This window comes from Macrobrachium nipponense, chromosome 2 (genome assembly GCF_015104395.2).
Source record: "Macrobrachium nipponense isolate FS-2020 chromosome 2, ASM1510439v2, whole genome shotgun sequence".
In the NCBI taxonomy this organism is placed as follows: Eukaryota; Metazoa; Arthropoda; class Malacostraca; order Decapoda; family Palaemonidae; genus Macrobrachium; species Macrobrachium nipponense.
The window spans coordinates 61,033,938-61,060,281 of NC_087201.1; the positions used below are offsets into that span (position 1 = coordinate 61,033,938).

At 42.1% G+C, this 26,344-nt stretch overlaps 1 protein-coding gene across 1 annotated transcript in view; it reads left to right on the forward strand.

Moving 5' to 3' along the window:
• Positions 1-3,261: 3,261 nt before the first annotated feature.
• Positions 3,262-26,344, forward strand: part of LOC135220636 (ragulator complex protein LAMTOR2-like) — a 35,668-nt gene continuing 12,585 nt past the window's right edge. The window contains exon 1 of the mRNA XM_064257955.1: positions 3,262-3,461. Coding sequence (XP_064114025.1) covers positions 3,394-3,461 — 68 coding nt within the window. The 5' untranslated portion in view covers positions 3,262-3,393. The remainder of the gene's footprint in view (positions 3,462-26,344) is intronic.

Consider the following 26,344-nt stretch of genomic DNA (forward strand, 5'->3'; position numbering starts at 1 on the left):
GTATAACAACAAAAACAATAACAACAACCACTGTTGTATACCTATATATGTGTGCATATATACAATATATATATATATATATATATATATATATAATATATATAAATATATATATATAATAGGATATTATAAATAATGGAACCTTTAAAGATTGGTCGTGGAAACGACAAAAGTTTCTCACGCCAACGTTTTGAAAGATTTTTTTTTTTTTTCTAGAAAAAGCGACCGGTTCCAATTTTCTTCGAATGGATCATGATTGCTCTCGTTAGTAGAACCATTAATTAAGAAACAAGATAGTATGGTATACTTGTATGAGGAAATCCATACCAGCCCAAGAAAGATTGGTAGCTACGCACTACGATTCGTCGCAACTAAACGAAGTTACAAGAATCTAAAATTTACCACAGCCATATCTGCTCAATCACTGGGGCAAATCGAACCTGAAACTTGCAAGGCACTGCGGACTTCATTGCGGAAACAGTATTTGAATGTAAACAAGTAACAGTGCCAAACATAACCATTTTGATTTAGATTGAATTGAATATAGAAGTTAGCTCAAATGCCAAGCACTGGACTTATGAGGTCATTCAGCGCTGAAACGAAAATTGCAGTAAAAGGTTTGAGAGGTGTAACAGGAGAAAATCTCGCAGTTTCACAATGAATCAGTGTTAGCAGAGGGTGGAAAGTAAGATGAAAAAAAAACAAAAAAAGAAAAAGAATATGAAGGAGGTATACATAAAAGGTGGAACGAAAGGGGTTGCAGATAGGGGCCGAAGGGACGCTGCAAAGAACCTAAGTAATGCCTATACAGTGAACAGCATGAGATGTACTGAGGACACTAACCCCCTTACAAGGTCTGACCTCTAAATTCACCAAAACTTTGCCTAGTGAACTCATTTGCCACCGGTCCCCTCCCCCGCCCAACCACTGCTTTACTTTTAACAGACTTGGGCACCGAATGTGTAGCTACTCCCAGCAGCAACATCGCTAAATGTATTAGGAGTCAACATTCTCGCTCTATTAATAATTTCAATTCAGCTCACCTTGCAAACCTTCTTAACTAATTTGCAAAAATCTATCTGCTCACCCGTACCACCTTGAATTAGTTTAATTTCCCAAATGCTACAATGCTCGATCTGAAAAGGCTGCTTTCAAAACCTAATACTTAAAAAATATTGTCACAATCGCTTTGGTCATCTTTCATTTCCAAATATAAAGCCAATGTATCACCTTCCATGAACAATGGAAGAAATGCAGTCACATCATACACTTTCTGAAGCCTATAGACACCAATTTTACCCTTTTTTTTTTTTTTTTTTTTTTTTTTTTTTTTTTTATAATCAAGCAGACAGCCTCTTCACCGTTAAAGGGCTCATCATGCCAGTTGAGATTTTAGTTACCATCTTAACCAAAACTGCCTAGATAGCTTGTAGTACAAAATAACACGAACAATGCATAATAAAAAACTCACCCGATTAGACTTTTTCGGTACTACAGGACACTAATTTCAAGACACTTACAAACAGAAGAGAATAACCTGCGTAACAACAGACTGGGACCTTTTGGAATCTACACACACACACACAATTTCGGAGGCGAAGGGAAAAGGCACCATGAGTTTATTATGCCGACGTTTCACGACAGTTTCTTTTGTCGCATTTTCAAAGCTGCAATGATTAATAAAACCATCTTACAAAAAATACATTAAAACATGGATGTGTACAAAAAAATCACAAGACAAATTAAAAACTGGAGGAATAGGAACAGCTAGGATAAACACTAGAAGCAATAAGTTTAGGCTACCCAAGAGTCAAGACCCAGCAAGAGCAAGAAAGGACGAGAGAAGAAAAACAAAAACAAAAGGTTAAGCGACAAACAATTGGATAGAGGTTGTTTGAGTATTTAGTGTGTTTTATATAATAATAGATTCAAGTATATTGAGGTCGAATCCGTAGTAGCCTCCTCGTGCATCCGACGTAAATCCCACGATCACATCCTGCATGTGCTCACGTGGATTCTTAGGTCTACAGCTGGGAACATTCTTTGGAATATGGCGATATATCGTTCTTTCTGAAGGTGTTGTCATGAAAATTAGCATACACTTTATTTTTCATTTTTTTTTTTTTGGTAGTACAGTTAAGATGGACGGAGTTAGATTCGTCCTGGCATTCAACATTAAATTGACAGAGCCTTCTGGAGACCAGCCTTGTAGGAAAACAGTTATTCCTGAAATAAGATGTTAAGAATGGAACTTCAACATGAAAACATGGCCCAAAGTTGAGGAATTAAAAAAAAGCTCTATGTAATAGAGTTGAAATCGCATCCATATTGAAGTTAAAAAAGGCAGGCACTTTGGAAAATTCATACCTAACCATGTAAAAGTACTTTTCGGAATGCACCTGTATAGAAATCATTGTTGTCTCTGGAGACAAGGAGATAAGGAAAGGGAGCTTATTATTCGATCGGATGAACAATTTGCTTTCTTGGCTTTCAACACATACCGAATCTCTTGATTCAAGAGGTCGATGACCACAGTGATTTTTAAAATCATAATTTATTTTCTGATTTACCATCCTTATAAATTCAAAAGGGGAGAAACTAGATTTGTTTCTATATTTAAGCCTTTTCATCACTTTAGCTTTTCTTTTTTGCCAAATAAAACGTATTTAGACAATGCACTGGAGAAACCGTATATCTTTTTTCCTCAACTTGTATATTAATAACACTTGGATTTACAGCATCGCATCACATTACTATTTTCCCGTCAATGAAAATGGTGTCGATGAAGATGAGGACAATGAAAATGTTAATGACAGAGGTGATGACGCTGATAATGATGGACTGGAAATATTGGAGATATAGTAGTAATAATAACAAAACATAATTAACGAAATACCCCCAATAAATGATCTGAGAGCAATTTGATCACCCAGCAAGGGTCTTGACTGCGTTCATCCTCATTGATACACATAAAAATAAATGTGACTAACTTTTGTATGTTGTAAGATGCTCTTGCAATGTGAACAGTGTTAGCATAATGCTGGTTTTTCTAGATAAAATACCACGATTTTGAACTTTCTAAAATTCGTCGAGAGCATATCCTTATGTCAGGAAGAAACGTTAACGGTTCATAGTTTTTAAATTTTGTTTTGTAATTTTGTATTATTAAAACTCTTAGAATCAAAGAAAGTGAAAACTAACAAAGATGGCGACTCTCGCGCGACATATAAACTCCGTATTCCACCCTCCAGCTTGATGTACGTCAGTGAATTCTCTTCCCGTCCCCTAAGGGAGGTGGGAGGATCTGATCAGCTGATTTTGAGTTGTTCGTTGTGTGGAATCTGAGTGTGTTCATATTCTGCCGTCTGTTACACATATTTTATCTACCATACCATGTTGAAACCTAGAACACTGACTCAGATCCTGAGTCAGGCTAATACTGGAGGAGTTCAGTGTGCCTTGTAAGTATTGTAGTAGCTACCTACTAATTAACGAACAGTGTGACACAACAGGTAGGTTACCTAGGGCTAACCTAGGCTAACAGATTTGCCCAAAGTGTTGTCCCTTGGTACCTCAGCTACTGCTATACTAGATAGCTATACCTATACCTACTTAGGAGTAGCTAAGTCCAGAGTATCCTATGGCTTTAGTATTAGGATAGGTAGTATTTCAAGCTATGCCTCTGGGTAATTCAATGGGAAATGGGTGCACCACTTTCTAGCCTAGTACCTAGGCTATATAGGTAGTACTACCTAGCTATGTGTTACCTAAAATGTTGAAACAGCACTTTATCTACCTAGCTAGCCTAGTAGGGAGTATAGCTACTTAGTAGCTAGTACCTATAGTAGTAGCTAGCCTATGCTCCAGTATCAATAGCCCGTAAGTGAGGAAAACTTAAAACCACCAACAATCTTGGGGGACCACTGGTGGGAACCGGGGTTTTGGGTGGGGAAGACAAAGTTGATGAAAAGCTAGGGAATGATTAAAATATCACTTAGCCTAGCTAGTAGGTAAGTAGGTAGCTTAAAAGTTGTTAGATACCTAGTTAGCCTAGTACCTACTAGTATTGGATGTACCTAAAGAGGCAAATGAAGAAATGACTGCCAAGAATTCAAACGTGAACAGCATTCCAAAAAGGGGTCAATTTCAATATTGTGGGGCTCTATCCTAACGTAAAACACCTACCTAACCTCTCGCTTACTGTGAAATATGATTTATCACAATAGAATACCAAGCTAAGAACCTCTTTAGCTATATCTACTCTACACACAGAATTACACGAAGCACAGTGTTTTTCAAGTGAAATTACCCATGTTCTTAACAGTATTTAACATTTCAGTGTTACCTATAACTAGGCTAGGCTATATAAAGAAAACCAAAATTACCATAAGTTACCTATTACCTATACAGCTTTCACATTGAATAGGTTAAGGTTTCAGGTAAGTTTTCTGCATCCTATATGTATAGACCATCATAAAACTATTGGTATTCCTATAGGAGTCCAAATTCACTGCTCCCGTTCTATCAGTTTATTTCGACAGACCTGCAAACAGAAGTAGGCTACCTACAGGCTGTTCGCTAAAGAATTAGCAGTTTATTTGGTTACAGAAGCAGAGATTATACTAAACAAAGGGGATAAAGTCTGCACATCATGCGAATAGTGTAGTTTCCGCAACTGTGTTTGTGGAGTGAGAGCTTAGGAACTTGGTAGGAACCTAACATGGGTTCTTGCTCTTCAGCAACCACTTCTAGGTAAATCTGAAAAAGAAAAAAGAAATGAGCTGTTTATTTGCTTACAAAAGCAGAGATTTACGATTTTATCAAAATTTTACGGGTCTGTACCCCCAAAGACATGTTTTTGTTTATATAGGTTGCCCCTGTATTCCCTTTGCATTTTCACAATCTTTGCTTTGTTTGTAAGCAGAGAAACTACTCATATTTTCATTGTTTTCCATGATTCAATAAATATTTGATGAATATGAGTGCTGATATTGACTAAAGTTAATGCAGTGAATTTGGACCACTAAACTGTCGGATTACCAAACTATCTTTCAACTTGAGCTTATTTTTCTTATTCTAACCAGTATGATAGGCCTTATCATTGGAATGACCTTTTAAAGCATATGTATTAGTAGTCTAATGCAGCATGGAATATTTCATAATTTAAAAAATTAGATACAGCTTTAACCCTTAATGGATGGAAAGTCTCATATGAGTAGCAATAACAGATTTTGGGTGTGGACGGATTCACTCTAGGTGAGCATCAGTATTACGTGCCATCGAATTGGGGGAATTGGCCAGGAAATAGGTTCCATTACTTCCGTAGCATATAAATTCACCCATGGCAACTTTTAGACTGGCTCAGATCAAATAAGTAGGGATAGTTGTGATCTTAACTTCAATGTGGCATGTTGTGTTTCTCTTCCTCCCATGATTTCTTTTTGTTCTATTTACTCATAAATATACCCATGGGTTGCTGTTGGTTTTAGTTCTTATCTTTTATGATAGTATGTCAGTTATAATTGTAATTTTGCAAAGAAAAGTGCAAAGTAATAGAAAAAACATGTATAACCCCAAAAAGTTACTGCATCTTTGATCTCAGTAAATTTATGTAAATATTTTACAACAAATATACTCAGAATTTGTTACTCATTTTAGTTCTTATCTATTTTGATACAGTAGTGCCACAGGTTACGAAATAAATCCATTCCGAAGCGGCCTTCTCAACCTGATTTTTTTCGTATCTAGAACTACGTTTTACATGTAAATTGCCTAATTCGTTCCAAGCCCTTCGAAAACACCACAGTAAATTTTATAATAAAGCTAAATTGAACAATAAACAATGAAATACAACAATTTGGACCATTCAGTAGCTAACCTAACTGTGACTGTACCTGTAAATAAAATTTATTAGTGTACAGGGTACAAGAAATACTGTATGTACATATGTAGTAAAATGTGGAACCTTACGTTTCGAGTGAGGCGATGTCCGAAAGTGGCGACAGAGGAGGACAACAAATAGCAGAAAACATGAACACTTAACTTTACGAAACACATTAAAAAATGGCAGAAAACATTAACACTAAACTTTACGAAACACATTAACAAATGGCAGAAAACATTAACAATTCTTGAACAATTCTTGATTATCTCCATCTTCGTCTCCATAGAAAGCCTCCTCTTCTTTCCGTGAACTTCAGCAATATTCTTGAGACCCATGGCTTAATGTAAGTAATTAAGTTCACACACAACACGATGATTGACTACCGAATCGAATCTCTGCCCAGCAATCACAGACCTAGGTCTCTGGTTGGCTGGAATTCTCGCATACACGTATGACCATCTCTCCTGCATCGCCTTTTGCCGTTGCAAACAAGTTAGACAATTTGTATGGTTTCTCGGCATAACCCTTCAAAAGGCGAGTGTCATGTGACTACATCTCAGATGCATGACTGCTCGCCTCACACCGAGCGCAGTCAGTCGGCAGCTGTTGAAGAGTCCGAGACCGTCAAGAGCTATGCTGTGGACTTTGTATCGGTTGATCTAGATCAGTCATTACTTTGTCCTATTGGCGTGTTCTTGTACCCATAAGTATTGACACCCACCATGGAGTGTCAGTGTCTTTATCCGCTGCGGAATATTACGAGACCGTGAGAGACTTCTCTGCAGATGGATAGTCCAGTGGATGGGTACTTGTCATCACTCCAAAGAATATGTCGGACAGGAAGATAGATAAGGTCATTGCGACCATATTTATCTTTCCCTTCGGGCCTGCCCACAAGTCCTTGGAACCTCATTTCCTTGGACCAGTGATGGATGCTTGCAGGATGTGTTTGCTTACCCAGCTCCTTGAAGAGGACAAGTTGCATCTCGCCTATGGTGTGCTGTTCTAGAGCTAAAAAGGATGCAAGAGTGACTGGCCTCTCCACCTTCCCGGCCTCGTCCTTCCAATCCTCTTCCTTCGGGTTGAGGATAGAACTCGAACTTACACTGGCTGGTCGGATGATTGATGCAGTAAGCTTATACATAAAGCATCCTTTTTGTTTTCTTATCAGAATCATAGAAGCAATCCCACTTCTTCTCTAGCAAGGGGAGGAAGGAGACTGGTAATGCAAACCCTTCCCAGAACTTTGATTAATGTCTCTGACTAATATTCTTCACAGCCCATTTTTGGATGAGTTACTATTCCTCACTCATTTCGAAAAGGCCCAGAAGTCTGACTCTTGATCATGCAGCTCTATACTCCCGATCAAGTTGTCAGAGGCAGGGCACTCCTCGCTCTTACGACCAGGAGTAGCAGCCTAGGTGTGTAAGAACTCCAGTCAGTTCTAGAGGCTCACTTTCAAATTCCTCACCACAATCAGTGAGTTTTCCTTGTGTAAAGGGACTTAGGGTTTGTATATCGTGTAGAAGGCAAATCACAATATTTGGAAGTAAATTGTATTTTTCCTAACTATACAAACCTGAGGTCCTTTACATACATGCCCACCTCATCCACCCCTCAATCTGAACATGGGCCGAAAGGCAAAGTGGAATGTTTACATCTGGGCATGCTAGCCTACCCGCCTTGCCACAGTAGTTACATGCCCCTAAAACCACCTTGTTTGTTTGTTCATGAAACTTACCTGACAGAATATATATAGCTGTATTTTCTGAAGTCCGACAGAATTTAAAAATTCGCGGCACACGCAGTGGGCGGCCAGGTGGTAGTACCCATTCCCGCCGCTGGGAGGAGGCGGATATCAGGAACTATCCCATTTTCTATTCATATTTTTTTTCTGTCGCCGGTCGGTAAACAACTGTTTACAGACCTCCGCCTAGGATTTTGAAAAACTTCATTAGCCACTTAAGTATCCTAATTATTCTTTCGATTATTAACTTGGATTTGTGGCTAGGCATACGCTATCGTAGATTTTGTCATTGCATTTGATGTCTGAAGCTAGTTAGCCTAGTTTCAGACTTTGTTGTCTGCACGGTAAGGTGAGGCTACCGGAACTTTCGGTAGACACTCGCTTAGTATATATGACGTTTACATGTTTTTCTTTGCATAAGGTAATTAGTGTAATGTGTGACTGATTACGGAAGAAGGAGGATTCATTTACGCATTTTAGAGCGTGTTAGAATCCGGAGTTTTCCTCCACAGTAAACAGAAGTTAGAAATAATGAACCTTCTAACCTCCTGTAGATTTTATTTTGCCTAACCCTGTGGTATGGCTTACGGGCCTAGAAGAAGTGTCTGCTAGAGGATTACATCAAGTAATCTTAGACTAAAGTGCTCGCTCTCCAATCAGTGTTGTGAAGTGTAGTGCCCCTTGTGTTGTGGAGGGGGCGTCAGATCGGCCCCATAATGCCTCTAGGCCTGGACCTCTGTCGGACTCCATGACTCAGGGAGAGGGCATGTCGAAAGCCGCAAGAGGGTTAAGGGGGCTCACCCCACCGATCTGGCGTCCCTTCGGCAGAACCTGTTGACGCTTCCCAGGCTGCTAAAGATCGTGCACGTGCACGAATCTTGAAGGATTGCTTCTCGTCCTCCCCACACAGGGGTTGGAGTTCTCGGAAGGACTCGCGCCCCCTAAAGAAGCTTGAGAGAAGAGGACGCTTCACGTCCTCTCTCTCGTCACGAGAGGATGAAAGAGTAAAGAGACCACATTTTCCCTTTTAGAAGAATGCACTGGCTCTTTTTCTAAGGGACATTTAAGGAGGCTCATTCATCTTGCCAGAAGAGTGATTTGAGCCTCCTGCGAGTGAACGCTCATGTATATATCATTTATACATTATTAAGGAGGCTCATTCATCTTGCCAGAAGAGTGATTTGAGCCTCCTGCGAGTGACCGCTTCATGTATACATTTATACATTATTAAGGAGGCTCATTCATCTTGCCAGAAGAGTGATTTGAGCCTCTGCGAGTGAACGCTCATGTATACATCATTTATACATTATTAAAGAGGCTCATTCATCTTGCCAGAAGAGTGATTTGAGCCTCCTGCGAGTGAACGCTCATGTATATGAACGCTCATGTATATATCACTTATACATTATTAAGAGGTTCATTCATCTTGCCAGAAGAGTGATTTGAGCCTCCTGCGAGTGAACGCTCATGAAGTTAGAGCTGTTTCAACCTCGCTAGCATTCCAAAAGAATTTGGTAATCAAGGACATATTCGTCTCCTCTCCTCATGGCGCTCCGTATACGTTATGTAACGTTCGCTTTACTTCGAAAAAGCAAGCTGATAAGTTTGACGGCCGGCAAGCTGCTTTGCACAGTCAAACAACTTATGTCTCTGGTCGGCATAGGAAGGGCAATTTAGACGTGAGGAAGCGTTTGGAGGTGCTCGACGTCCTATAAGTAGAGACATTCTCCAGGACGCTCGGCAAGCACCTTGCGGAAGACGAAAGCCATACGTCTTCCTTTAGTGTTCACACTCTTCAGGACATCGTGCGGCTCTCCATGGAGACTCGCATGAGGAACGTCCCGTTAAAAATATTCAATGTCATACGCAAAACGCGGTTCGTCATAACATGAGATGTTGGCAAGGTCGCTCGCCAGGACGCCTCTTGGCGGGCCTTGCATGCATCAAGGCGCTCAACGAGTCTCTCTGAAAACGTCGTTCAGAAGACTTGGTGTTCTCTGCTCAGACACGCTCGTAGCTAAGCAGGACGTTTTTTGAGGACGCTCAGCAGGACGCTTTCCAGGACGCTAAGCAGGACGCTAAGCAGGACGCTAAGCAGGACGCTAAGCAGGACGCTTTTGAGGACGCTCGGCAGGACGCTTTTGAGGACGCTCAGCAGGACGCTTTCCAGCACGCTTTTGAGGACGCTCAGCAGGACGCTTTGGTGGACATTCGCCAGGACGCTTCGGTGGAAGCTCGGCAGGGACGCTTTGCGATGAGAAAAGACTTGTTGAAGGCGTCTTATTTGCTGTTGAGGACATTTCTTTACAGAAAATTTTTAAAAAAGGATTCGGAGTTAGCGGAGAGACATACCCGAATTTTTTCTTCGATCTCTCTTTCCTCTTCATCGATTTCTTTGAGAATCGGGAAGATTATATACTTGGATTCCTGGGTGATTTTCGGTCATGTTAAAGGGTTTTCCCCTATTAGCAAAGTGCTAATAGTTTTGTCAAGTCAGGACGTTTTCCCCATTGTCATTTAAGTGGGGGACCCCTCATAAATGGGGTAGTTCTCATTGACATAGATTTTAACGTTTTTATCGTTTAAGCGGATAAACTCATTAACAAATTTCGGGAAGAGCTCTCATTCATTTTCAGAGGCTCATCCGGGTTAAGAGAAAAGACTTGTAGACCATCCAGGAAGTCTTTTGTCCAATATCATAAGAACATTGAACGGTCTTTTTCGATCCTCGGTTCTCTCTTGATGATCTCTATTCGATATTACTCCCTTTTCTGGAAAAGAGTCTTGGCAAAGAGTCAAGGAGTTCTTTTAAAAAAGTCTCGTTCATTAGAACGTGGACAGTCGTTTTTTTCCTTTCTTTCTCTCTTCCTCGTCGAGAAAAAAGATGTAGTAGAGAATTCGATGTTCAAATTACTACAATACTTACGTAGTTTATCTTTGCGTCATTTTGCTAACGCATGGGTCAAGTCATATACGCATATCGTATTTACCTCTGCGGATAGAAGCCGAAAGAACTGTTGTTCTAATGTATTTATTTGACACTCCCTTCAACCTTCCAAGAGTTTTCGGAGTAAGAACAACTCTTCAGTTATTGTTACGACAACACCAACTCAGCTTCTGTATTTAGCGAATTCTGTTTCGTTTAAATAGGTCTGCTTGAGAGTTTCCTTTTGCTCGATAATATCATACCTATTCCTTCGTAAAGGGAGTAGCTGGCAACTCAGGCAGATAGATTCTGTTCACCATTGAAGCTTTTCTTCAAGGAAGACTTCTCCTTCACTCTTTTTGATAGAGATCGAAGGTGGTCGATCTCCAATCCTTATTTTGTTTTCTTGAAGGAAAGAATTTAGGATGGAGATCGTTGTTCAGAATACTATAAATATACTACGTATATTAACCCTCTTACGCCGATTGGACGTATTAAACGTCGAGTCAAAATGTCTCCCGTATGCCGATTGGACGTATCATACGTCGGCTCAAAAAAGTTTTTTTAAAAAAAATTCGCGGAAAAATACTTATAGGCCTACCAAGACCGAAAACTTTTGTATCACGTGCCTTGGGGGATGCTGGGAGTTCACGGATCAAGGCGTTGTTTTGTTTACAATCGCTACGCAGGCGCGCAAGCGCGAATTTCTTTCTTATCGCACTAAAAAAGTATCAGTGACACATCTCGGAAATTATTTCGTCACTTTGACATAATTATTGCACCATTTTAAATTGTCCTTTCACATGAAGTATTATATATGAAAATGTGCGCAATTTCATGCACAATACAACTAAAAAATACTCATGATTGTAGCTTTTATAAATTTTGAAAATATTTTCATATAAATAACGATAAGTGCAAAAATTTCAACCTTCGGTCACTTTGACTCTACAGAAATGGTCGAGAAACGCAATTGTAAGCTAAAATTCTTATATTATAGTAATATTCAATCATTTGCCTTCATTTTGCAACAAATTGGACGTCTCTAGCACAATATTTCAATTTATGGTGAATTTATGAAAAAACTTTTTCCTTACGTTCGTGCGATAACTCTTCCGATAAATTTTTTCGTGCGATTGTCCTAATGTTTGCACCCTTTTTAAATTTGCTGTTACATAAAGTTTTTATATATGGAAATGTGCGCAATTTCATGCACAATACAACAAAAAACAACCCATGGTTGTAGCTTTTATCAGTATTGGAATATTTTCATATAAATAACGTTAAGTGCAAAAATTTCAACTTTCGGTCAACTTTGACTCTACCGAAATGGTCGAAAAAACGCAATTGTAAGCTAAAACTCTTATATTCTAGTAATATTCAATCATTTACCTTCATTTTGCAACGACTTGGAATCTCTAGCACAATATTTCGATTTATGGTGAATTTATGAAAAAAAAAAATTACGTTCGCGCGGTAACTCTTCGAAAAAATCAGAATTTTTTTGTGCGATTGTCGAAATGTTTGCGCACCATTTAAAATTAGCTGTTACATAAAGTTTATATATGAAAATGTGCGCAATTTCATGTAGAATACAACTAAAAATGATTGAAGGTTGTAGCTTTTCTCTTTTTTCGAAATATTTGCATATAAATCACGATAAATAGAAAAAAACACCACGTTCGGTCAATTTGACTCTACCGAAATAGTTGAAAACGCAATTGTAAGCTAAAACCTTCTTACGGCCTAGTAATATTCCGTCATTTTCTTCATTTTGAAAACAAATTTGAAGTCTCTAAAACAATATTGTGATTATGGCGAATTTTGAAAAATATATTTACTTCACTCCGCGCGCCTGATTCGCGGCCGCAAGTCTCCGAAATACGTACATGGCATTATCCTAATATTTGCTCCTTTTCATATTAGCCTTTTTATAGAGTTTCATATATCAAAATGTGCGCAAATTTATGAAGAATACAATAAAAAATAATTGAAGGTTGTAGCTTTTCCATCTTCGAAATATGTGCATATGAAAAAATATATATATTAAAATTTCGACATTCGGTCAAATTTAACTCGTCCGAAATGGTCGAAATCTGCAATTCTAATCTAAAACTCTTACAGTATCGTAATATTCAATCATTTGTCTTAATTTTGAAAAAACAATTGGAAGTCTCTAGAACATTATTTAGAATTACGGTGAATTTTTGAAAATAACATTTTTTTACGTCCGCTCGTTACGAATTCGTACATCATTTTGTGATAATATTTTTCCGGTGTTGCTTAGATTGTTTTACAATGTATTATATATCAAAATGATCGCAATTTAGTGTACAATACAACTCAAAAAAAATTAACTCGTTAGCTTTGACCGTTTTCTGCACAGCGTGATTTGAATACAATTATGTATGAATTTTTTTTTCCGCTACCATATATCGCATTATTTACATATGATAATGATATTATTTTCATTTATGATGGTTGCATTCTAAACTTCAGGCAATGACAAAAAAAGGAGCCAAAAATGAACTCTTAATCTTCAAAAGTACTTCGCGCTGTAATTTTTTGAAAAAATATTTTTTCCACTTCCGCGCTCACTCCAAACCAGGCCCGGCATACGGGAGACGTTTTGATTTTTAGGGCTCCGGCGTAAGAGGGTTAACCTCGCGACATGATTCTACTAAGCAGTTGAATTGTCCGAGGGGTAGGCGCATATCCTAGTTATTCTACGGATTGCGACTTAGACGAGAAGTATTCTAATTGAACTGCAACACCAACTCAGCTTCTGTATTTAGCGAATTTTGTTTCGTTTAAATATGCCTGCTTGAGAGTTCCCTTTGCTCGATAATTTCATACCTATCCCTTCGTAAAAGGAGTAGCTGGCAACTCAGGCACATAGTGCGAGACGATGATCAAGGCTGCTGTTACTGTGATCTACGCAGTACCGGCTAGCTCGGTGTCATGCGCGGTTGGTTACGTCTCTCTCCCTTGCGGGAATGGCTGAATAAACCGTCTCTCTGCCTACAATCATGGATTTTAGCCTCGGGTTGAGGAAATTTCTAGTAATCTTGAATGATCATACCTGCCTTGTACTTAGAAAATTTTCAACAAGATATCTCTTATACTTGTTAGGTGCGGGGTTACTGCACGGTAACATTCGGTACGAATCTACCGCGGCATAGCACTATAATAATGCTCTCTGCTTATTGCCAAAGCGCAGCCTTATTTGGGGAAGGAAGCAGGCTGAGTGAGGGAATGGATGAGTTTGCTGGGGACCATTTCCTCGCTGGAGAAGCTTGTTTTACCTGAATAAACAGCAATTCAGACCTCTACAAATTTTCCTCACGAAGAAATTGGAATAACATCAAAGATCTTGTAATTCTAATTTTCTCTCAACGGCTTGAGGATCACCTCGGGTGATAGCGAGAGGGTGCCAGACATCCGAACAGAGAACAGATGTTCTGGCACATTGTCTGAAAGAATTGGAAGCCAAATTGGTCGGCTCTCCAGTTCTCGAAGGGTGAGTTTGGATCGAGTGGCCCAAATCATCTCGGATAATTTCTCAGCTCTCTCATAGCTCGAGAAGAGAGAATTGGTTATGGGCTTGGGCACGAACGTAACGATCCTCAAGAGGTTCGTTAAAACTAGTGCACGTACCGTGCGGGTCTTCTCGATCGAAGGCAACAACTACTGACGTCTGAGTAATCCTCACTTAGAAGTATGTCGAAAGTGAGGAGAGACTGAGGGCGTCCTTTCGTTAAGTTTTTTCGTAATATTGAAGACGAAGGAGCTTCCTCTTAAGTTGTTCCCTTATTCATGATCCTAGAGATTAGCTTTAGTCGCCACATGTTGGCCTCTAAGAGGTTGGATTCACAGAGGTCAGGTAATCAGAGAATTGTCCAAAGACCCTTCCCGAGAGAATCGGTGTAATCTAACATCGTCACTTAGTGAAGTATCTAATATCTCTCCTCTCTGAGTCTGAAGGCGTTCAGACTATCGAGAAGCGATAAGATCTTCAAGATTAATGGCAGTCTCTTGGTCCAAGGCAGAGCAGTGCTGCTATTTTCAGTTTTCAATCGGAGGGGGCCGTTTCTGGAGATAGTGAAGGGAAATGACTGTTCCTCCACCTCGACCTCTGTGAATTTCGTTATGGTTCTATCTTTCCGTATGAAGTATGAGATAAGATAGAAGTCCTAACTATTGTAGAATATGCAAATATGTTGTTGACGGCCTCTAGGCTCAGAGATTGGTTCTGTCAAACAAACAAAGCTTCACGATCTTGAGGTCTGTGGAGATCTTGAAATTCTCTGGATCAAAGGTTCCGGCATGGAACTTAGACGTAGTCTGAGTTTCTGATGCCAAAAGCATTTCGAACCTATCCTTTCTGCGAACTTAATACACGTGACCGAGAAAGGCTAATATTCTAACCGCTCTAGCCACGGCAAGGAGGGTTAGTGAGGTTTTAGCCATCATCAGAGGTTTTGGCTTTAAAGGACATAATGGTCTGTCCTCTAAGCCTTCCGTTCTTGATAAGAACGAAAACCTGTCTAACCCTTGACCCGAAGGCTTGGAGACCAAGGGTATGGCACAAATTATTGGGCAAGGGCATTAGAGAGTCCTGTGCCCTGTAGGGTCTCTCAAGTTTTATCTTGATAAAACTATAGAAAAGTCAAGGTCAACGGACAATACTGCGGTGTTGGCCGTAAAAAGACCAAACTGGTTCATGTCCAAGAACACCCTGGCATTATAGCCAAGGAGTTCTTTTAAGAGGTCTCATTCATTATGTTTGCATAAAAGATTTGAGATATTTTCTTAATATCAATGCTCAAGAGGTGAGGGCGCGGCCTCGGAAGCATTTCAACAGAGCATGACATCGGTAACATCCTGAGTGTCACGCTTTAGCGAAGCAACTCTGGGTTCGCTTCACACTCCCGACAATCTGCGGTATTCCGTAAAAAGACCAGACTGGTTCATGTCCAAGAACACCCTGGCATTATAGCCAAGGAGTTCTTTTTAAGAGGTCTCATTCATTATGTTTGCATAAAGATTTGAGATTTTTTTTCTTAATATGAATGCTCAAGAGGTGAGGGCGCGGCCTCGGAAGCATTTCAACAGAGCATGACACTCAGTAACATCCTGAGTGCCACGCTTTAGCGAAGCAACTCTGTGTTCGCTTCACACTCCCGACGGGATGTGAAGACGACATTTCAGATCCGTAAGTCGCTAGGACCATACATATCCGTAGATATATTATTGGGTGCAGGAAGCAACACGAATCCTATCCTATAGAAAAGGGATAGGTGTGCTTTTAACTTTGAAGGGTTAAGGTGGTTCGCTTGAGGCGCGTTCCTTTTCTTTAGCCTAGAAGTATGGAACTAACTTTGATAGGTTAGGTCAGGTGGTGGTTTTAGCTTCGGTGCCCTCAGAAGGTATGGTCATATGGTTCTATTGTCACATTGTGGTCACGCCCCGTTGACAGATCATCTAGAGCGCACCAGCATTACAGGTCTCTACCTCGCTGGCAACTCTAGTAACGCAGAAGCAGACTTTGGTGACAGTAATCACGAAGTCGGCTATGCTAACAGGTCAGGAACCAAGATGTATATCATCTACTTAATTTAGTTTCCCAAAAATCCTATTCTGTCTCTTCCCACCATCCGAAGGTGGGATTCAGCTATATATATATCTGTCAGGTAAGTTTCATGAACAAAATGTTATTGTTATAATACAATTAAGTTTGTTCATACTTACCTGGCAGATATATATAATTAAAGTGCCCACCCACCTCCCCTCAGGAGACAGTGGCACTGATAAAAAATATGAATAGAAAATGGGAATAGTTCCTGATATCCGCCTCCCAGCGGCGGGAATGGGTACTACCACCTGGCCGCCCACTGCGTGTGCCGCGAATTTTTAAATTCTGTCGGACTTCAGAAAATACAGCTATATATATATCTGCCAGGTAAGTATTGAACAAACTTAATTGTATTATAACAATAACATTTCAAGAATTTGAACGGCCGTAATCCCAGCTACGCCGAAAGTAATTCTTATGTAAAGGACCTCAGGTTTTGTTTAATTAAGAAAAATACAATTTACTTCCAAAAAATTATGATATTTCTCTCTCTCTCTCTCGTTCGTAGTTAGCTTTCACACTAGCTCATGATTTTAAATTGATTTCATTTTACCTTCACCCTCTGCAGACATTACTTATGTACATACATGTCTTCTTTATTTTATTTAATTGTTGTGTGACTTTGTTATGACTGACTTATGAAGTTTACCTAGTGATGCAAAGAAAACTTTTACTCTGATAGAAAAAGAAAATGGCATCCCATGAGTTAGGGGTAACTTTAGTATGCATACAAAAGTGGATACAAATGTATATAGTAGTTATATACTGTAACTATGTTTATGCCAAACAGTTATTCCATTTTTAAGGGTAATGTATTAAACTAACTTTTAAATCAAATTACAGTGACTTTAATTTCATTTAAAAGTTAGCCTAATACGTAGGGAGCATGATTAGGTCATCTCTAGTGTTCACTCTAGAAGTAAGCATTTGTTAGCAATTTCCGAGACAGTGCCAAAACTTACGCAAAACTTCCCCTTCCACGAGGGGGCTCTGGAACCTAACCTCGCGTAAGTTCGGTGTATTACTGTACTGAGTTGTTGGTAGCTTTTCAGCTCAGTTTAGTTAGGATTACTGCAGATTGTCATTCATTGTCTGATTATAACTCATTGAGTATTAGATACTGTAGGGAGGGTTGCAAGACCTGGATGACAAAAGCAAACCAATGATAGTCATATGATCTGTGCAAAATGTAGAGGACGAGAATGTTCTAAAGAGCATATGTACTTGCATTGAATGTGATAGGATGAGAAGAGGATGGAAAGTTTTGAAGTCATTTGGAGAAATGGAGAAGGATAGAAAGAGGAAGGCAGTTTTCAGAACTGAAGGTAAGTCTCATAGCGTATAGCCTATTCCAGTTATTAACATAATATTCCTTGTTCATGAAACTTACCTGTCAGATATATATATAAGCGTATTTTCTGAAGTCCGACAGAAATTCAAAAACTTCCGGCACACACAGTGGTCGGCCAGGTGGTAGTACCCATTCCGCCGCTGGGAGGCGGGTATTCAGGAACCAGTCCCATTTTCATATAATTTTTCTGTCGCCGGTGCTGGAAACACCTGTTTTCAGTACCTCCGTCTTAGGATTTTGGAAACTTCATGGCCGCTAAATATCGAATGTCTTTGATTTATTGACTTGGATTTGTGGCTAGGCATACGCTATCTTAAATTGTTTTGAATATGATTCATTTTGTATATCTGAATCTAGTTAGGCTAGTTTCAGAGGGTGTTGTGTCTGCTAAGATAGGGTGTGGCTACCGAAAGCTTCGGTAGTTCCGCACTCGATATGCACGAGGGCTATGTGTCTTGCTTCTTTGTTGAGATTTGTCATGTAAGGAGTGTGAGACTTTGTCTAATTCCATAAGGAAGACGTATGATTCATATGTACGCAATTAATCAGTAAACAAAGTCAGGGTAGCTAACCTACCTGTAGACTATTTTGCCTAACCTGTAGTATGGGCCTACGGGCTATAAATATGTCCTCGTGAGGTAATGCCCTTTACGTAATAGATTCCATCTGTATCTTGGAATCTAAGGTGCTCGCTCTCCTATCATTGTGGTGAAAAGTGCTACTTTCTGTAGTTTGTTACTCCTAACCCCGCTGTAAATGTTGCCTTCGGGCCCTAAACAGTTTCTGTAGAGGGTATTGACCTTTCTCTGATACTCTATCGATTCGTAACTTAGAATCGAAAGTGCTGGCTTTGGAGAGCAAAAGTGAAGTGGCTAAGTGCAGTGACAGTGCCCCTTGTGTAGTGGAGGGTGCGTCAGATCGGCCTATTTCGCCTCTAGGCCGGGACCTCTGCTTGACTCCCAGGAACAGGGAGAGAGCATGTCGAAAGCCGAAGGAGGGTTACGAGGAACTCCCACCGATCTGACGTGCCTTCGGCAGACCTGAAGTTACTCCCAGGCTGCCAAAGTGCGTGCAACGAATCCTGAAGGATTGCTTCTCGTCCTCCGAAGCGTCCTCCCTGCGCAGGGTTTGGAGCTTTCGGAAGGACTCGCGCCCTCTAAATAGAAGCTTTATAGAAGAGGACGTTTCACGTCCTCTCTCTCTCTCGTCATGCGTTGCAGTGAGAAGTAAGAAGGCGAACGTCGCCTGAAAAACCTCGTGTACGTCTTTCCACCGAGAAAAGGGAAAGCAAGTCATATTAGCAGGACGCTTTTGAGCGCGGACGTCCTAGCTTTGTTGCTGTGAGAATACGAAGGCGTTCCCTCGCCCCGCGTATTCTCACACGATCAACCCTTCACCTGAGACTGGCTTCGTGCAGTCGGTTTTTCTCTCCGAGATGTCTAATGCTCTTCCCTGAAGGCAGTTTTCGCTTGCATTGACGCCTGTCCAAGGAGCGTGACGCTTTTCTGCACGCTTTTTTTTTTGACGCTCGGCTTGGACGGGAGTTGGCGTTTTTTTTCGGATGGACGCCAGGCGCGCGCGCGGGTGCACGCCAAGCGCGCACCAGTAGACGCCGAGGCCGAGCGCACGCCATTGGATACCGAGCGCGAGCGGCGCGCCGAGAGTGCTCGCTCTCGCCAGTGGACGCCGAGGCGGGCGCGCCGAGTGCTCGCTGCTCGCCATGGACGCCGAGCGTGCTCGCTGCTAGTCAGTGGACGCCGAGCGCGCACGCCAGGTGTGTCGCCTGGCTGAACGTTTCTGTTGAAGTCTTCAAGCTGATTTGGGCCTAAAGATTTTTTTACTTCGGTGATCCCTTCTACATCGCCTGCGAAGAATGAAGTAAGCAGTGCTTCGGAGGAAGCTTAAAGTGAAAAGGCAACTTCGTTTTCGAACCAGCAAGACACGGGTTTCGTGAATTATAGAGGTCTTTGTCAGTAATATTGCTTTTCGTAAAGTCCAGGATTGGATGGAGTTATGGAAAGCTCAAGGAAAGATCTCTTTTGCTCTACCGCAGTCAAGGACGTTTGCGGTAAGGCAGCTATGGGTATGTAAAAGCTCGACGTCCTGCGCGTCAGGACTCTCGGCAACGTTCAGTAGGATTCTTGCAAAGGCACTCATCAAAAGGAGGAAAGCGCAAGACAGGACTTCCTTTGCCATACTGCCAATAAATTTTGATACGGGAGAGGAAGCTGGTTGGAGAGTTTCTTCCTCTTCCCAGGATAATTTTGCAAGGGCTTTTCAGATGATAGATTTTGTTAGTTCCTAGTCGGGACTTACGCTGCCGAATTGAACATCGTCGTTCTACCTGTCGTAAGCCGTCTCTTAACAGGATTCTTGCCCCTTCCTCGTTTGAGACGGGAATCGGTAAATAAAATGCTCGACTCCTGGATTACGTTTTGTCAATTCAGTGAATTTTCCCCCCATTGACAAATATACTATCGTTTTGTCAAGTTAAGTGGGTATCCCTCATTGACAAATTATCTCTTTGTCCCGTAAATGGGTTAGTTCTCATTGACAAACTTCTCATTAACTTTATATTGCGTAAGCGGATAAGCTCTTATTGACAAGATTCGGAAGAGCTCTCATTCATCATTCGCAGACTCGTACAAGAAATAGACTTGTAGACTACGTCAATGAACGCTTATGTCCAATAACATAAGAAGCTTGAGCTGTCCGCTTCAATTCTCTTGAGTTTTGTTTATGAAACTTGCCTGTCAGATATGTATGTAGCTGTATTTCCGAATTCAGCTATAGTATATATATCTGCCAGGTAAGTATGAAAAAACTTTATTGCAATATAATATCATATTTTGCCTTGCGTTATTTTACTACTGGTTGGCTCAAGTCATATACGCTTGCTGTAGTTACCTCTTCGGATGGCAACCGAGAGGTCTATGTGTATTAATTTAAGGACAATTTAATCGTTACTCCCTGCAGCCTTCCCAGGAGTTTCCGATTTATCTTTTACCGTTGTATGGTAGTGTTATGACGACACAAACGCATCTATATATTTAGCGTTTTCTGTTTCGCTTAAATATACCAGCTTGAGAGTCTCTTTATGCTAAAAATTACGGACCTATTTCTTCGTAGAATAGGGTAGCTGGCAACCCAGGCATAAAGTTAAGAGACGACGATCGTAAGCTGCTGCTGTCACTGTCCTCTCCGCCAGTCCAAAGTTCCAAACGATGGCAGTACCCAGCTCGTTCGCTGTCAGCGCTGTAGGTTACGTCTCTCTCTCCTGCGGGATTGACTGACTAACCGTATCTCTGTGCTGGCAGTTACGTCTCTCTCTCTCCTGCGGGATTGACTGACTAACTGTATCTCTGCCCACAATCACGGACTTTAGCCTAAGATTGAGGGGATTTCTTACATGAATGAATAAACATTGCATTCGTTTTGCCTTACTATGTTCTCAGAGATATCGCTTACTCCTTTCGGTGCTCGTTACCGCACGGTATAGGACTACGAGTCTACCGCAACATTTCACTATTATATGCTCTCCTGCTTAGGCAAAGCGCAGCCTTTTTAGGAAGTAAACATACTGTGTGAGGGAATGGATGAGCTTGCTGGGGACCATTTCCTTCCTAAAGAAGTTTGTTTTTTTCCCTGAATAGACTGCAATTCAGACATCTACAGTTTTTCCTACCGGGAAACTGAAATTTTATTAAAGATCTAGGAATGATTCTGAAACATCTCTCGGTGCGTTAAGTATCACTTGAGGTGATAGAAAGAGGTGCCGGACATCTGGAGAGGGTTTCAGATGTCCTGGATCATAATCTGAAAGAAGTGGAAGCAATTCTGTCGTCCCTCCAGTCCTGGAAACGAGTTTTTTGGAACCAGTGGTCCATATCAACTCTGATCTTCCACAGCTCTCTCATATCTTAGGAAGTATCTTTCTCTCGGTCCCTGTTCGGGTTTACGAGAAAGAGCCTATTATAACAACAGACGTAGAATGTAACGATCCTCTAGAGGTTCGTTACAGGATTGCAAAAGTCCGTACGAATCGTCTCGATCGACGGCAGCAACTACTGACTTCCGAGTGGAATCTTTCTTTAGAAGTATGTTGAGAGTTATGGAGACTTTAGGGACGTCCGCTTTCATACATCTCTTCGCTATGATATTGAACAGGGATGGATGTTTAGGTCTTTTTTCCCCTTTTTCAAACGCTTAGGAAAATAAGTAATAAGATGATTTATACCATCACATGAGCGACAATGACGCTAATCGCCCATGTTGGCCTTCAAGATCCTAGATTCACAGAGGTCACGTCCTTCCAAGGACCTTTTCCGAGAGAGTCGGTCTACTTTAACACGAAAGGTACCTATAACCTCTCCGCTCTGAGTCTGACTACGTTCAGACTATCGAGATGTTGACAGCATAAGATTGCCGTCTTCCCTTTATTTCATTTGAAGAATGGGATAAGCTGGCAGTCACAAACTATTAAAGAATACGCAAATATGTTGTTGACGGCCTTTGGGCTCAGAGATTTGCTTCTGTCAAACAACAAAGCCCTTCACGATCTTTGAGTTCTGTGGAATCTCGAAACTCGCTCACCATCTACTTTTTGTCTCACCTGTTTTCTCGGAGTCAGACACTCGTGCGAGATCAGGAGACACATAGTAGCCTGAGTTTCTTGTTGACGAAGTCGGTTGCGTTTACACACCCCCGATGATCGTTTAACATGAGACCAGGTTGGACTGTCAGGCATTCGTCCTTCGGGACTGAATCGCCTTTTTGCTCCTCGCTCCTTCTCCTGGCACCAGAAGCTCGAGTCAGGAGTGGCTCAGGAGTTGATTCACTAACGACGTTGGGTTGCGTTCATACCACAAGGTTTGCTTAGCTTGAATCGCCCAGGCAGTCCAGACACTCATCCTTCAGCGAAGAATAGTGCCTTATGGTCTTCAGGGTACAGCCTTGCTGTCCTTGATGCGTCTGACTGGTCAACTGGTCGGTCACCTGACTTTAGTACAGACTGACTGACTGTGCATGTCCAGATCGAAGCTTTCAATATGGAACTTAGACATAGTCTGAAGTTCTTGATGTCAAAGCATTCGAACATCTCCACCTGTTAACTTCTTGCACGTGATCAGGAAGGCCCTTTTCTAACCACCCTAGATACGACAAAGAGGGTTAGTGAGGTTTTCAGCCATCGTCAGAAGTTTTGGCATTAGAGAACAACAAAGGGGTGCGTTCTCTAAGCCTTCCGTTGTGGCCTAAGAATGGAAACCCGTCTTGTTCTTGGGCCAGGAGCTTGGAATCAAGGATGGCACAAGTTATTGGGCAGGAGCCAGAGAGAGTCCTGTGCCCTGTCAGGTCTCAAGTTTTATCTACATAAAACTCAAGAAAGTCGAAGTCCGTACAGGACAATCTGCAGTGTTCCGAAAAGATCAGACTTGCCCATATCGAAGAACACCCTGGCTTTATTGTTAAGGAGTTCTTTCAAAAAAGGCTCCTTCATTGTGTTTGCACAAAGATTTGAAATCTTTTGATTTGAATGGGGGGGCTCACGAGGTGAGGGCGCGGCCCTCGAAAACCATTTCAACAGAGCATGGCACTCAGCAACATCCTGAGTACCATGTTTTAGCGAAGCAACTCTGTGTTCAATTCACACTCCCTGCGAGATGTGAAGATGACATATGAGATCTGCTGCTCGCTAGGGCCATACGTGTCTGCAGACACAATCTTGGGGCAAGTAGTACCACTCATCCTATCCTGTAGAAAATGGTAGGAAGAGCTCTTAATTTAGTAGTTGAGTCGCCGACAACGGTGACTTCTTAACTCTTAAGCCTTAGTTTACACACCTTAACCTTTGGCTAGGTTGGTCAGGTGGTGATATATATATATATATTTATTTTACTTCTTAGCCCTCATGGTATGGTCAATATGGTCTAGTCACGTCGTGGTCTCGCCCCTGTTGACAGATCATCTGGAGTGCACCAGCTATATAGGTCTCTACCTCGCTGGCAACTCTAGTAGCACAAGCAGACTTACGTGGCAATAACCACGAAGCCAGCAATGCTAACAGGTGGAACCAAGATGTAAATCATCTGCATGCATTTGTTTCCCAAAATCCTTCTATTTCTGTCCCTTCCCACCTCCAACGGTGGGATTCAGCTATATAATATCTGACAGGTAAGATTCATGAACAAAATGATATTGTTATGATACAATAAAGTTTGTTCATACTTACCTGGCAGATATATATAATTAAGTACCCACCCACCTCCCCTCAGGGGACAGTGGAAATAAAAATTATGAATAGAAAATGGGACTGGTTTGTTCCTGATACCCGCCTCCCAGCGGCGGGAATGGTACTAACACCTGGCCGACCACTGTGTGTGCCGGAAGTTTTTGAATTTCTGTCGGACTTCAGAAAATACAGCTATATATATATCTGCCAGGTAAGTATGAACAAACTTTATTGTATCATAACAATATCATTTTTCTCCTGATCTTGCATCATCCCCTAGTTGTCCTATTATTTTACCATCAACTCTTATTCCTAGCTCCCATGCTTCCGAACCTGGTGCTGTTGCCAGCCTCAAGTGTAAATTTGACTGCAAATTGGATCTGGTGGTTAATACTGTCTGAATTAGGTGAGTCCCTTAAGGTCCTTATGGATGAAGTGCAGAGTATTGTGCCAGTGCCAGTGCCAGCGCCAGCGGAGGAGGTGGCTGTCCGACCCGCTGATTCTTCCAGACGAAGGTCACTGCCACATCCCAGAACCTGGGAGTAGACATACCAGAGTTCCAAAGGAGGTCAGCGGGGTTTGCCGACAAGTCAGTAGTTCGTGGTTTTAATGCTGTCGGAAAGGCATTGCTGTGTGTTCATCAGTTATCACCTGACTCCAATGACTCTCATCCCTTGGAGAGACTTCATGGTAGGGACGCTTCTCCCATCTCTTCAAAGCGGCCTATAGGGAGCCCTCTCCCAGCCTGCAACCAGGTTGCAGTTTGTGGCGCAGCCTCATTTGTCATTCACCTGGGAGTTGGGATTACCTGCAGAACGCCAGTTTTGTTCATGAAACTTACCTGTCAGATATATATATAGCTGTATTTCTGACGTCCGACAGAATTTCAAAACTCGCGGCACACGTAGTGGGGCGGCCAGGTGGGTAGTACCCATTCCCGCCGCTGGGAGGCGGATATCAGGAACCATTCCCATTTTCTATTCATATTTTTTCTGTCGCCGGTGCTGCAAACAACTGTTTACAGTACCTCCGTCTAGGATTTTGATTTATCTCGCTTAATATTATCTGGATTGACTTTTGGTATCGACTTCTGGATTGTTGGATTGGCACGCGTAATAGTGGATTGGTTTTTGATTTTGGATTGGCTTTTCTGTGTACATGATGTCGGGATCAAGTACTGGAAGTTTCAGAGTGTGTGTGGAGGAGTGAATGTAAGGTGAGGCTTCTTAAACCTTCAGTTGATCCTCACACAGTTTGTATGGATTGCAGGGGGCATGTTTGCTTGGTTGATGATCGGTGCAATGAATGCAAGGATTTGGATGATGATAAATGGTAAGATGTAGAGACCTATCGACGTAAATTGGAGCGCGATAGAGTCAGGAGGTCTTCCTCCAAGGGCAGTTCTACTAAAGGTAAGGAAAGTAACATTTCTCCTCCTCTAATACCAGTAGATTTTGCTCAACCTAAATCCTGTTTTGTTGCCTTCGGGCCCCAGTGCTGTGTCTGGAGAAGGTAACACCCTTTCTCTGATTCTTGAGTCTATTCGCGCTCTCAAATCTAAAGTTTTGGCCCTAGAAACTGGCCCTGTGAAAGTTTGTGTTAGTGCCCCTAGTGTTGTGGAGGGGGCGTCAGATCGGCCCCATAATGCCTCTAGGCCCTAGACCTCTATCGGACTCCCAGGACTCAGGGAGTGGGTATGTCGAAAGCCGCAGAGGGTTTACGGGGGCCCTCCCCACCGATCTGGCGTCCCTTCGGCAGGCCTTGTTGCTAAATCCCAGGCTGCCAAGGAGCGCGCACGAGCGCGTGTCCTGAAAGATTGCTTTTCGTCCTCCGAAGCGTCCTCCCCGCGCAAGGGGTGGAGCGCTCGGAGAGACTCGCGTCGTTGAAAAGGACCTTTCGCTTTGAGGACGCTTCACGTCCTATCCTATGTCTCCGCTTTCGTCAGAGGATGCTTATGACGCCTTTCCTCCTCAGAAGAGGGAGGCTTTCTACGACGAGGACGTTGGTTTCCACGCACAGGCGTGTTCACCTGAGAGGCAGATAGCTGTAACCTGCTAGAAGGAAGGAGGCGTCCCCTCGCCCCTCGCCTTCTCGCAGGCTCAGTCCTGCCCCTTCTTCTGCTTCCTTCGTCACCTACGAAGGATATCCTAGTGTCCCTTCAGGACCAGATTACGTCGCTGATGACTCAGAGGACTGCCCAGCCCAGCAGCAGTCGAGCCTAAGCGTAGGAAGGACGTTCGGCTGCCCGTCAAGAGGACGAAGCAGTCTCATTCTCTCTCGTCTCGCTCGTCTCTCTCTCCTCCTCCGGATCGTCACCGTTCTCGTTCTCCGAGTAGATCTTTCGCTCTCTCAGTAGAGGACGCTCGCCAGGACGCTCGGCGTTCGAAGCAGGACGCTTTTTTTTTTTTTTGCGCTCTCGGCAGGGAGCTGTTGAGGACGCTCGGCAGGACGCTCGTTTTCGTTCTAAGCAGGACGCTTTGCGCTCTCGACAAGGCGCTGTTGAGGACGCTCGGCAGGACGCTCGGCGTTCGAAGCAGGACGCTTTGAGTTATCGACAGGACGCCTTTGAGGA